Raw genomic sequence first — 13,595 nt, 5'->3', positions numbered from 1 at the left:
GCAGTAAAACAAAGGTCAAGTAATATTTTAAAAAATAATGTCACTCAAAGCATACCATAATAAAGGACTGTCTAAGGACTTTCTTAAAAAGGCAGAATTGATGCTGTGATCCTAAAATCCATTCTGATACCAAGAATATGACAAGTTTATTTTACCGAGAGGCTAGGCAATTACTCTTAACTTCCGTTAGTGTAAAAATACTGTTTAAAATGAACATTATAATCTTTGTAGATATGAATCTTCTATTTTCTTAGAAATCTGGAACACATATTTTTTCCGGAGCCCAAGAATGCATAGTACCTAAAAAAATGTTATGGAAGACCTCAGAGGTCAGTCCGTGATTTGCCTTCCTAAAGCACCTTTTATTATTTTGTTCAATAAGCTTTAGGTTTTAAATACACTTGCAAAATGTGTTTCTAAAACAAACTCCCTGTATTTTTCATTTATAAATTAATTTCCTGTTTGGATTCATATATGCTTTCTAAAACATACGGAATTTATTTTTCCTTCATGGTTTGTGCTGCCTGGGGAATCTTGCAACAAGATCTATGTTTCAAAGTTGGATTTGGGCCCCATGTTCACCTGTTTTATTGATGACCAGTAAGTGGGTCAGAGGAGCTTGAGGTGGTTGTCCCGGTGAGCGGAAGTACATATTAGGAGACAAGCCCCAAGAATAACTCTTTTTATATAGCTCGTAGAATAGATGTTCCAAAAGCTGAGGGAAAAAGCTAATGCCCAGAAGCAATAATCTGCATACAGAAAAATATAAGAGAAAAAAATTCATGTATAGCAACCTTTGTAGGTCTTTACATATGAGCAGATAATGGACGTTATAATAGAAATAAATTATAAACACTAACCAAATATATGAACCATGCTTTTTCTCCTTTTTCCTTCTTTCTAAAATGAGATGGTTCCTAGGGATCTATCCTTGGTCTTTCTGTCTTTCTGAATAACCCTTCTCCTCATTACATTTCATTCGAGCTTATGAAATCTGCTGTTCATGTCTTAGATCTCTCTCTCCAGTGCCCACTCCTTTGCTCGGTCTCAGTCTTGCGCTTCTTCCTTTATTGGGACCACTGCAAGCCGGTACATGACCAACACCCAGACTTACCACACTATGAAACTTTTCTTTCTCCTGTTCCCAGTTTCCATAACTTATAACATTTTCTCATTTCCTTGGGCTCTGAAGCTCAATCATTTTATACTCATTTTTTCTCCCGTATGTCTCTTTTCCAAATGATTAAAAATTGCTATCTATCATAATATCATTCTCACTTGCCTCTGTACCTTCTTCTCTCTTCCACTTTTCAAGTTTGGACCTTAATTATCTCCTTCCTGACCTCTTTCAAAAATGTCATAAATGCCTGTTTTCCTTGTCTCCAATGTCTACTATTCGCAAACCATTTACACCGTTGCCCTATTAAGTTTCTTGTCATTCTGTTCTAATTATATCAATCACCTGTCCAAAACAAACAAACAAAAAAACCTTAATAGTTCCTTATTACTCATAAAGTCCAAACTCTCTAGCTCTATGTAATATATTATCAAAATTATTTTTAGTTTTTTGGTACTCTCCATATTGCAATTAACTCAAATTAATGACAGTCCTTCAGATTCTCCATGTCCAACCATGCTCAGAACTTCTCCCTGTCTGAATTTCCATCCCTCTTTCTTTTCTTAGCTAAATGTTCTGTTTTCCTACACCAAATTCAAATTCTTCCTCATGTAAATTTCTTTTTTTGATGTCTCTGTTTGCACATAACCTCTCTCGTACTGAATGCTATAGTAGACAATGTCGTCTAATGTGGTACTATGCCTTATTAGTGTACTTCTAATCACTCTCGACAGCTGAATTGCATGTCTGATTTATTTTGACGAGCATTACAGACATTTACAAGAGTGTTCTGCGGAGGTGCTCACCCCTCAGTTTTGAATGAATGAGTCTCTGGAGAGGAGGGTGGGGCTTATGCAGGCAGGTATTACTCAGGAAGAGCCTGAAGCTATAGAGGACTATATGGTGTGAACCACCTGGTAGGTTCCAGAGGGTGACCTTGGGCCTTGGCCAAGATACGGCCCAGCATGGAGGCAAGTCTTTGGGGTGGGACCTAAGTGCTAAATTTCATGCTCCTAAAAAACTACCATAACCCTTTGGCAAGAGCAGATTCTGTACAAAATTAAAAGAAAAATTCCATACTTTATTTGGTTCAATTATATCCTCGCCTACACAATTAAAATTTGGCTTCCGTGTTAAATAAAAGAACCATATACAGTTGCTGGACTTTATTTATCTGAGGGTTTTTTTTTTCTTCTTCTTTTCTTGAATTTATTTTGAGTGGAGTGACCAAACATATCTGAAACACCCAGGTACTCACATGGTCATCAGAGTTTTTTTTTCGTTCTTTAACTTTAGGAAGCGAACTTTCGCTATCGCACAGGCCTGCTGCCTCCAAAGAACCATGCCTCTGACAGCTTTCTTTGTTTCGTGACAGGAAGACAAAAGTTGTTCCAGCTCAACAAGGCTTCCTGGGTCTTTTGTCCTATCGCTTTGTAACTGTCCCCAAATTCCGCTATCTATAAAACATAAGATCGGTAATTTATGAAGTGCCGTTTTAGATGTGCATTATTTGGATTTTTCTATAATCATCTTTTTACCAAATGGTGTCAGGGTACATGGTCTTGGACAAAGATACAAATAATGAAATTCATGGCTTTACTTGAGCAAATAAGAAATAAGAATAAAGCAAAAAAAATTATATACTGCAAGAAGAAAAACATGATACAATAAAAGAAAATCTTGTATTTTCTGAAAAAAAAAAAATGTTCTGTGTCTGCAGCTTCAAAGGACTTAATTCATTCCAGGGAAATCAATTAAAAGAAAGCCATATTGAACCTAGAAAAATCTATTCATTGTAATAGTTAAACTAACTTAGTACTTCTGACCAGGTAGAAGAGTTAATACATATAGCTACCTCCACTTTCCTCTCTAGGAATATGAAATTGGTAGAGACAATATTTTTTAATATAGCCATGGCTGAAAACAAGATAAAAGTTACTTCTTTTGGAAAAGGAGCTCAGAAAAACTGATCAACTCTAGACTTTCAGAGAGCTAGATGTATATTAAAAGTTAAGTGTAACCACTATGGAAAAGGTATCAAGTGTATAACTTCAGAAGTGGATGACAAGGATAAAAAAAACACACACTTGATCAATCAGGAAAAAAAGAAAATGAAAAAGTATAGCAAAGAGTAAACATAGTAGGATGATAGTAAACCAGAAACAAGGAAATAGAGTAATTAGAAAAGGCAGAACACTTTCCAAGGAATAATAATTAGACTAACAGAAAATCTTTCAACACCAAGGATGGAATCCTGAAGGCGTTGGAATAATATCCCCAAAATACTACCAGAAAAGTAACTGTCAATCTATAATTTTAACTTTCTTTTCTCTATAGCTCTTATATTCAAGGAATATCATATTACATATTTGTTGTCTGCTCCTTGAGGACCTAGCCTTATATACTGCTGTACTCCACAAGCTTAGTAAAATAAGAAACTCAAGATGGGAGACCAGCATGGAGAGAAATAAATAAAATAAATGCATTTATTTTATAAATAAAATAAAAGAAATATCACACGGAAAGATAAAATTCAATTTTTTTTACCTGACTCATCCATAGCTGATTTTCCTTCTAATTTCAAGAACACCTCATTCAAAGTTGTCATGGAAACACCATAATTCTCAATGCCCTGGTTAGAACATCTATCAAGATCCTTGTAAAGGTCTAAAAGTAGATGCAAAAATCCATCAAAAAATATGATCTATAATGAGATTGACAATAACTATATTTTTCAGAACTAGAAAACATTTGTGACAAACCAAATACATATGTCAGAAACAAAGTTATGATACAGACATTCCCGTTTATAAAACAATCTATACAGTGGGTTAGTTTCCATGTCTTGTTGAGTATAAAATTTTAAACATTTATTTATTTTTCATTCTTAGAAAACGACACATGTGAGGACTTTTGAAATTACTGTTTTATTTAACGTGTTTTTAAATTTTTAATTAGATTATAAAGGGTGTTATGCATAGACTGAATGTTTCTGTCAACCTAGAATTTATATTTTGAAATCTACCCTTCATGCCATGGTATTAGGAGGCGGGGTCCCTAAGAGGTCATTCAGATTAGATGAGGTCATGAGGGTGGAGCCTTGGTAAATGGAATTAATGCTTTTCTAAGAGTAAGAAGAAAGCTTGTTTTCTCTCTCTGTTCTCTGACATGTGAGAAGAGAAGTCAGCAGTCTACAACCCTGAAGATACCTCTCGCCAGAACCCAACTGTGCTGGCACCTGACCTTGGATGTCCCAGCCTCCAGAACTCTGAGAAAAAAATGTGTTTGTAAGCCACCCACTCTATACTATCTGTTATAGCAGCCCCAACTAAGACAAGAAATATTTAATTTTAAACCCCCATTATTTAAGAAATACTTCCCGGAAAGTAGAGATTTACGCTTTTATGTTAGGGATAACTGTTAGGCAATATAATAATAAATGCAAAAGAACTAATGTTAACTGTAACATCATTGTAAGTCATCTGTGGTCTCCACATTCTGTTACCTGGAAATTTGTTTGTCCTTTCCAAAGGCAAAGTATATACAAGCTTTTCTTCACTCTGTGCTGTTAATTTGGCATCAGGGATGTGCTGTTTGACAAGTGATGTTATATTGTCTGGATTGCACATTTCATTCAGATGCAAACTAATGTTAAAAAAAAAGTAAGTTAAAGTTAATTTTCTCTAACATCATCTCTACAAACAATTGTACTATGTACTTGTCACTTCTTAATATTTATAAGACAAAGCATATATAATAGAATGGAAGAAGCAAGACATAAAAATACTAATATCGTCCAAACCATATAATCTATACAACATGGCAGAGGAACTAGTGTATTAGAGACAGATAAGATGACTCGAGGATTGTTATTTGGAGAAAAGATCTTGGCTCGGGGTGCCCAGTTTTATCTACAACTCAACTTGGAATTCTCTGTTTGCGGTAAAGCATGAGTTCTGCAAAAACTACCACTAAAACATGGTAGAGACAAAAATGGAGGTAATTTGCTGCAGATATGATGAACGTGGTTCTAGTGTCCCCCTGATTCACATCCCAGAGCACAGGTTTAATGTACTTGGGCATCGGTTTTCTCCTCTGCGAGATGAAACAATACCAACCTCTCAACGAATTTCAAAACACAGGATACAACAAAGTATGTATGAGAGAGTACTGAGTAACCTCCCAATATATGTTAGCTAATTTAATCTTTTTTTTGGGGGGGGGTGCAAAATTTATTCAAGTCAAAGCTGGTCTGCTTTCTCATGAAACAGATGCAGTTCTTTGTCAAATCATTGGAATTTAGAAACCCATTAGTTACACGCATTGAAATTTACTGAAGCTACAGAATGAGGGCATCACAATTATTTTTGGTGACACAAACCTAAAAATCAATTTTAGAAAATGCTCTTCTGTGTTTACAAGGCCCTATGCTAAGCAGTCTCCTGGATATCAAATAGGAAGAATACAGAAGCTTCCCTAACGGAGCTTGTAGCAGAATATAATTAATATAATAAATATAATATAATATATAATATAGCATATTATAGAATAAATGAGAGAGAGGGAAGTTGAGTTAAATCAATTAAGTACTTTGCACATTGTCAGTTACTCATTTGTTCAATATTTCTGTCTTAAATGCAAAGTAGGTATGAGTACTGCTATTTCATAATTGAAGTTACTGAGGATCAAGGAAGTTAATTAAGTTGCCTAAGGCAACAATTCAAAATAGTGCTTTTGAGGTTCCAGAAGAATGGATGCTTTTTAAGGAGAAAACATTCAGAAAAGACCCTTCAAGAATGAATAAGGTTTAAACACAGTTAAAATGGGGTGAGGAGGACATGTCAAACAGATGTGTCAGCTCAAGCAGAGACGAGACACTGAGTGAGCTGTGAGACATACCTAGAGAACAGTGAGTGATTCCTTTCAGTTGGAAGGTATTGATCAGTCAGGATGTGCCAAGCAATCATGATGGAATGATAGATTTAATCAGGTTAAACACTTGACGTAAATAATGGGGGATTCATTTAACCACTGGAGATGAAGTGATTTGAATTATTTTCTTAAGAAATATTAATATCTTAGTGGGAAATGTAGGAAGAGATTCATATTACACCTGTAATCTTGCTCCAAAGATTCTATCACTTATAAATGATGTGAGTGGGCAGATTATTAAAACACTCTGACAGGTCAAAAGAGGATAATCATACCATCTTCTTAGACTTATTTGGAAGATTAAATATGTTTACATGAATATTCCACATCTTAGTACCTGAAACATAGCCAATACTTACTAAGTGACAGACATTACTTAATAATGATAATAACTATTATCTAGAAGAGAAGGAGACAGAAAAGAATGGAAGAGCAAATGAATTCAGGGAGAACAGGAAAGAGGCTATTGAAATTGTCAAGAAAAGCCAAAATAAGTATCCAGAATATGATAAGGAAAAGGGCTGGTTCATCAGTAAATTTCTCTAAGCAAACAATGAATTGTGAAGATATTTTTCAAAAATTTTATTTAAACTTAGCTTAATCATCCTTATTTCATTAATGTCTAGAACCCCACATATCCTTCATTTTAGCTAAGAAAGAGAACAGTTGTGGCATAGTTCTAATACAGCTCTCTTGAAATGAAGTGACTGGTTGTGTTGCCTACTTCAACATGCCAACACCGATGTCACCTGCCCTCAACATTTCCAACATGTTCTACATGTTCTAATGTGTCTCCAACAATAACGGTTAGACCTTAAATGGTAGCCAATGCCCCATTTCTTCTTCAGGAATAGAGAAGAGCCTGCACACTTCAGCTTCCCGTTGGATATAAACACCTTCCGATCTAAGTAGAAAAAAGCCAAAAAACAATGTGTATTAAGGAATTATTTTTTCACTGTGTATAAAAGAACAAACCTGTTAATAAAGGATGTATTTTAGAAGCACGACCCACTAAAACAGATGCTATCGATTTCCAATCATATCTAAGCCACTGTCTTTGTCATCTAATAACTAAAATGATTTTATCCAATGATAAAATGATGTTAGTGTAGTCTCTAGTATATTTAGAAAAATTTTTATACATTGAAAGGATCTGTTTCAAGCCAAATGACTTTCACATGGAATATAACAGTTTATCTTTGAGAATACGCTATATATCTTACAACCAATGAGCTGCTTTGCAAGAGAATCAGAATATTTCCATGAAACAATGTATTGAGGGATGTTGGCACTCAAATGGGTGAGAGAAAGATTCTTTTGTCTTGGCTCATGGCAGTCACACACAAGGCAGCTGTGCTGGAAGGCATCTATACGTATTCCACACGTGTCCCTATTTTCTCACTAAGATACAACAACAAAACAAAACAAAACAAAACAAAACAAAACAAAACAAAAAACTAAGAATCACCAGCCAGAATGTCAGCCTCATCCATGAACTGGGTGCTGAAGAGAATTACTCTGTCTAACTTCCTCTCTTTCAGGAGGCTCCACACACGGTGCCTTGAAAGAGGGTCTGATCCAGCCGTCGGTTCGTCCAGTAGCAAGATCTGCACAGTAGGAAAGCACATAAATTCATTTCTCCCTTAGAGTAAGAGTCTTTTAAAAAGCAATATACTCGTAGAAGTACCTGGAGAAATCTCTTAGTATTTAATTTTTCATTAACGGGTCTCTTTACATTTATCACTTGCACATTAACTCTGATCAAATACAATAACTTCACAGTCCTCAATCTGATTTTACCAGTAATTTTAGTTCCATTTACCTGAGGATCTCCTAAAATGGCAATCCCAAAAGTTAGTTTCCTTTTTTGTCCACCGCTTAAATTTTGAGCAAGGATGTCTTGGATACTTTCCATCTCCAAGTCCTGTAAAACCCTTTGCACCTAACCAAATAAAAGAGAGTTAGTCCAAAACCCAGAATGTTTGTTTTAAAAACACTCATTTTGCTTTTCATGACAAAGGGCCTTTTTGCCCTTTGATGATGAATCTATAGAAATAACACAAATGAATGTAGAATTTCCTAGGTAAACAGTTTCATTTTCAGGGCCATGTGACCTCTAATGTGTTCATCTACCTCTTGCTTCACTTCATGTGTCTGAATCCCTTTTATTTTAGCAAACAGCTGGAGGTTTTCTCTCACAGTGAGGAAGCCAAATTGCACATTGGATTGTGGGCAAACTCCGGTGAGCTTGCTGACAGTTTCCAAGTCAGCCGCTTCTGATGGTGAGTGGTTATAGACGGTGACTGAACCTAAAAGGAGAGGGTAGAGAGTTAGCATCAGGATAATGTCCCACGCTTTATTTAAGATATTTTAAAATGAAAAACAACGTGTGTTAATCACTAGAGTCCGTTAAAGAAATCGTATCTATAAGGGGTACACTATTGACTGCTTCAAAATTTAATGTTCCCAATACACCTGATCGAGCTGGAATGCCAACTGATAAGCGTAAAGCTACTCATGAAATATGTAAACCACAAAGGTTTTTCTAAATAAATAGAACATAAATCTACAAAAGAATAACTTGAAAAAACTTCTAAAACTTCTAAATACCCAAGTGTGACTAGTTGTTAATGAAACTAAAAACTGTTGAAATTAACGAAACCAGTTAACTAGTGAAATGCACAGTTAAGTCATTTGCCCATGATCTTGTCGTTCGTTGGAGAATTGTCTTCTCACCAGATGTTGGGACCGACAGTCCACTGAGCATGTTTAACAGGGTTGTTTTCCCAGCTCCACTGTGACCGAGGAGGGCGGTGATCTGGCCTTCATAAATGTCAAATACCAATCCTAGTGTTATTTCAAAAAAATAAATAGTTACACTCAGAGCCTCTACATAGTGACTTCACAGTCTCTGAAATTTCTGTAAGTTCTTATAGCATGAGTATATTTGGCTAGCAGTATTAAAAATAAAATCCATCTCAAAATTCTTTTCTTTGAAATTATATCTTCTATAATACATGTTTTATAGATGTAACGTTACCATAATATATTATTATGTGATTACAATATTTTGGATCAAAGTGGTTTTGTCATTAACGATAGACTCACTACAATAAAGATAGCTTTAGGATTAGGGAACGTGATGAGTTGGAAACAAACCATCATGATACTTTCATACATCTTTCAAACCTATAAGGTATCAGGGGTGTATCTGACTTTCTAAAATTGTTATGCAGTTTTTCATTTACTTAGAAGGAAACACAATGTGTTCAAATAAAGGAGAGTCATGATATCTGGAATATCCACTCTTAATCTCTACCGAGACAGTATAACAGTGAGACATAGTCACTAAATCAAACAGCCGTGTGACTATGATATCATATTACCTTTTAAAGCTTCTACTCTTTCATTCTTTCCTCTTTTATATTCCTTTTTAAGATTTTTTATTCTGAAAAAAAAGAAGAAAATGTGTTTTGAGGAGATTGTGGAGGCGGACAGATCAAGTCCCCGAGGCTGTGGGGGAATCTGGGGGTCTCATCCCTTGCACAGGCCCAGCTGACCTGCAGCAACATCCCCGATCACAGGCTGGACAGGCTACTCCACGGAGTCAGCAACGAGTGCGTGGAAATGGAATGCTGTAAGGACTGTGACACGTGACTGAATAAGAGGAACGCAGGGGATGACACCAGCGGTGGAAACACTATGGTAGGAATACTGGGATGCAGAAAAAGAGGAGAAGCAGCAACACCCCACAGAAAGGTGGGGGCTGCGGAGTGAGACCCTTCTGGCTCAAGCCCCAGTTGTCGCACTCACTAGCTCTCTTACAAATTCTGCAGACTCGAAACTCATGGATTTCAGTTCTTCAGCAGTAAAATGTAAATGCTGACAACGTGAGAAAACAAAATCCATTAAGAAAGAGTGTAACTTTTCATGTGTGTAGTCACTGGGATATCGGTGCGTACAAAGAGGCACTGAAGAAAATCTCTGTCACATCTATGTTTTGCCCGACAGGTCTCTGGTCTCTGATCTGTTTTCCATTTGCAGCTCCATGGAATTTTGTGATTACCTGATGGCTTCTTTCCCACGGAATTCTGGAGGCACTGGTTCAAAAGCGTCATTAGATGAAGGATCTAAATCTAGCTCGTTCTCAAGGGCCACATGGTCAACCTTTTGGTGTTGAAACCAAAAAGAGGATTTCAGGAAAAAGCAGGGAGAACGTCGACGACCATATTCAGCTACGTGAACAGGAGGCAAAATTAAATATGGGGTCAGCCACCACTTCAAGGGTTACCGTCACCACAGCAATAGCATTCGTCATCTAGCTCTGATACAAGCACTAATGATGCAATTATCCTCGATCTCTTACAAAAGTGTCTCTTTTTAAAAAGAAACAATCTACAGTGTTACCGTAGAACAAGATCTTTGGGGGGAAAAAAAAAGCTTGCTAATTTATATTCAATACGTTGTAGATAGTTACTTAACAGAAATGCAACGAATGAAATTGTGTTGAGTCATAATCATGGTACTACTTACTGGGCAAGATTTTGTCAAAATATAGTGTCAAAACCAAATAGAGAAGAGTATCAAAAACCAACATGAAAAGAATAGCTATTATCAGGTTCGGGTTGTTTGAAGAATCCAAATGGATGTTAGCATTCACATCATAGTCCAAATGTAGCAGCTGGAAAAAAAAGACACATGCATTGAATTTTAAAAGGATAGATAGAGCATCAAGAATTATTGTCTTAATTCTGCTAGACACTGGGATTAAAAAGATTAACATAATTCCTATCTTTACAGACCTCTGGTCTATTGGAAGATATAACAAATGAAACCATCTAACTACAAAGCAATTTGGGAAGTTAATGCAGGTAGGTATTAAAGGCTTAGAGACCCACAGACAGCAGCAGGCAAGTCCTCTAAGCAGGAGTAAAAACTTAAGGAGGTGATATAGGATTGCATCCGGTTTAGGATGGGGAAAAAGGAGGGCAATGAAGACGGGATAGGATTTGAAAGTAAAACCGTGGAGAAGTGAATACTTCAGTAGTTGGACAGAAGACAGCAGACTAATTACTATACTAAGATACAGTGAGTTTTCATATGTAACTTAACTTTCCATTCTTTCATTTAGCATTTGTAGTTATGATGTCGCAACTAGAATTAAATTTTTCCTGAGAGGAGGTTCAGTTTTATTACAATTGGCCAAGCAAAAAATAAAAATTTACTTCTACGGAATTGCTGGTTTTCAAATATTTGTGATACTGTTAAGGATCATGTTTCCTGAGCATTAAATTAGACAAATCTTCCCTGGGACAGCCCATCAAAAGTAAAAGCTACCCCATCAGTAATGGAGTATCAGCTAGTAGTTAGCGACTCAAAAAAAACTAATTATGCTGAGAGAGAAAAATAAAAACATACATCTTCTATCTCTTTAGTATGTATCTTTACAAAGGAGGATGGGAATTATAATGTTGAGCATGTGTAGCATGAATTATTCAGAGAAAATCTGTTTTAAATGTTTTGTTAAAAAAAAATGAAATAATTATATTAACTCTTACCTGAGCCATTCCAGCAGTGAAAGCAAAAGGGCTGAGAAGGCATAAAGTCCATTCCAAAAAGGCAGGAAGATGTCTGTACAGCGCAGTGAATCCCAGACTTCCCCAACAGACAGTGAGGAGATAGACCACCAAGCCAGAAAGGAAAGGTTTCTTTACCAGCACGCTCATCAGGAAAGCTAAAGTGATCTGAGAGAAGAGAAAAACTCCTCTGAGAATCATCCATAGCATAATAAAAAGAATTTCATAACACAAAGTATATTTCATCCATTTCCCCCACCCCACCTCTAGATACTGTCTCGTGCAAATTCTCAAATACTACAAACAGAACAGAGCAAAACAGGTGTGATCAGAATCAGTGATAAATGATTGGTAGGTTTTTCTCAGAGAGAGAGAGAGAGAGAGAGAGAGAGAGAGAGAGAGAGAGAGAGAGATTGAGAGAGAGAGAGAGAGAAAGAGAGATCACCAACTCACCAAAGACAGGCCATAGAGGAGAAAGAGGGTGAACACCACCGCAAAGCCAGTTAGGACGACAACACGGGTAGACTTTACAACAAGAGCCATCAGAGTAGCCATAATAAAGATGAAGCCAGCGTACATCAAACCCCAGGAGAGCCTGGCGTAGAAACAAAACAGCAGTTTCAGAGTGCTCTTACTTTATCACTCATTTATTTATTTGGCAAGTGATTTATGAAGCTTCTCATATATCAAGAGTAAAGAGAATACCAGTTAATAAATAAAAAAACTTCTCTGCCCCTAAAATTCATAGTCTACAGGGGAAGGTAGGCAATAAACAAGTAAACAGGTAAAATTGGTAGCTAATTGCAAAATAAGAAAGAAAGAAACTGGGTGATATTTGGGAGAGGTTTGGGGGGGTGACATTTGTGAGGATTTGTCAGTTCTAGACTTCTCCTTTCAGATAAGTAATTGTATGAATACCATGGGCAAAAAAATAGATTATGAAGCAGGGATCAGCAAATATTTTCTTTGAAGATCCAGATAGTAAATATTTTAGGCTTTTCAGACCCTTGGTCTGTTCCGATGACTCAATACTGCCTTTGTAACACAAAAGTAGTCATAGATAACATGCAAATGATGGGTATGGCTGGGTTCCAATAATGATTTGTTGACACTGAAATTTGAATTTTATGTAAATTTTTGTGTGCCATAAAATATTATTGTTCTTTTGATTTTTTTCAAGCATTTAAAAATGTACAAGCCATTTCTAGTTTACAGATTGTAAAAAATAAATGATTGCCAACCTCTGATATAGACAATTAGATATAGATTAGATATAGAGATAGATATACACATAGACCTAGGACATAGTTATAGATATATAGATGGATATGAAGATATGTTAATCCTTGCTATCAATGCGAAAGAAAGAGGAAGAAAGTTTTTTATAGGGAAAAGACGATAAACTATCCAATCAAACAGATGTAGGTTCAAGTTTTCTCTACTACACTGTAACTATATGATCCTGAAAGGTAGTTACTTAATCTCTTTAAACTTCCTTACCCTTTACTGAAAAATAATAAGAGAATTAAATAAAATCTTGTATAAAATGGGTTTAATATGGTAACTACTCCATAATAGGTCCGTAATGAACTGTTAGTTTTAGTCAAAGTAGAAAATGCCATCATATTTTGAAAAGTCTTGCCTAATAGTGATGATTCCCTTTATACAAATATTTCTGCTCATCTGAAATTGTTCATCTGTCTGCATTCTATAAACCTCTCCTTAATTTCATTTATAGGCCACACAACCAGAATGTCACAGCCTTTTCTTATTGGGGAAAAGTTATGACTTTTTTTTTTTTTTAACATTTCCTTATTGGATTTGTTTGATTTCTCTCTCTCTCTTTTTAATCATATTGGTTATTTTTTCTCTGACTCAAAGATTTCCATGATTTTTAAAATTATAGTGACCAAAATTTCCTTCAGTATTGAATTATGCAATTTTAATACAAAAAGGGGCACCAGAAAAAA

At 35.8% G+C, this 13,595-nt stretch overlaps 1 protein-coding gene across 1 annotated transcript in view; it reads right to left on the bottom strand.

Annotated features, from left to right (window-relative positions):
• Positions 1-13,595, bottom strand: part of ABCA9 (ATP binding cassette subfamily A member 9) — a 51,222-nt gene that overhangs the window by 18,830 nt on the left and 18,797 nt on the right. The window contains exons 7-20 of the mRNA XM_011370410.2: positions 12,079-12,220; positions 11,608-11,793; positions 10,583-10,730; positions 10,116-10,284; positions 9,436-9,497; positions 8,786-8,896; positions 8,183-8,358; positions 7,872-7,991; positions 7,518-7,656; positions 6,863-6,953; positions 4,623-4,762; positions 3,665-3,784; positions 2,376-2,574; positions 583-749 (exon numbers count right to left, since the gene is read on the bottom strand). Of these exons, the coding sequence (XP_011368712.1) occupies positions 583-749; positions 2,376-2,574; positions 3,665-3,784; positions 4,623-4,762; positions 6,863-6,953; positions 7,518-7,656; positions 7,872-7,991; positions 8,183-8,358; positions 8,786-8,896; positions 9,436-9,497; positions 10,116-10,284; positions 10,583-10,730; positions 11,608-11,793; positions 12,079-12,220 (1,970 nt within the window). The remainder of the gene's footprint in view (positions 1-582; positions 750-2,375; positions 2,575-3,664; positions 3,785-4,622; positions 4,763-6,862; positions 6,954-7,517; positions 7,657-7,871; positions 7,992-8,182; positions 8,359-8,785; positions 8,897-9,435; positions 9,498-10,115; positions 10,285-10,582; positions 10,731-11,607; positions 11,794-12,078; positions 12,221-13,595) is intronic.

This window comes from Pteropus vampyrus, unplaced genomic scaffold, assembly GCF_000151845.1.
Source record: "Pteropus vampyrus isolate Shadow unplaced genomic scaffold, Pvam_2.0 Scaffold169, whole genome shotgun sequence".
Classification (NCBI taxonomy): Eukaryota; Metazoa; Chordata; class Mammalia; order Chiroptera; family Pteropodidae; genus Pteropus; species Pteropus vampyrus.
This window is presented reverse-complemented; position numbering and strand designations above follow the sequence as displayed.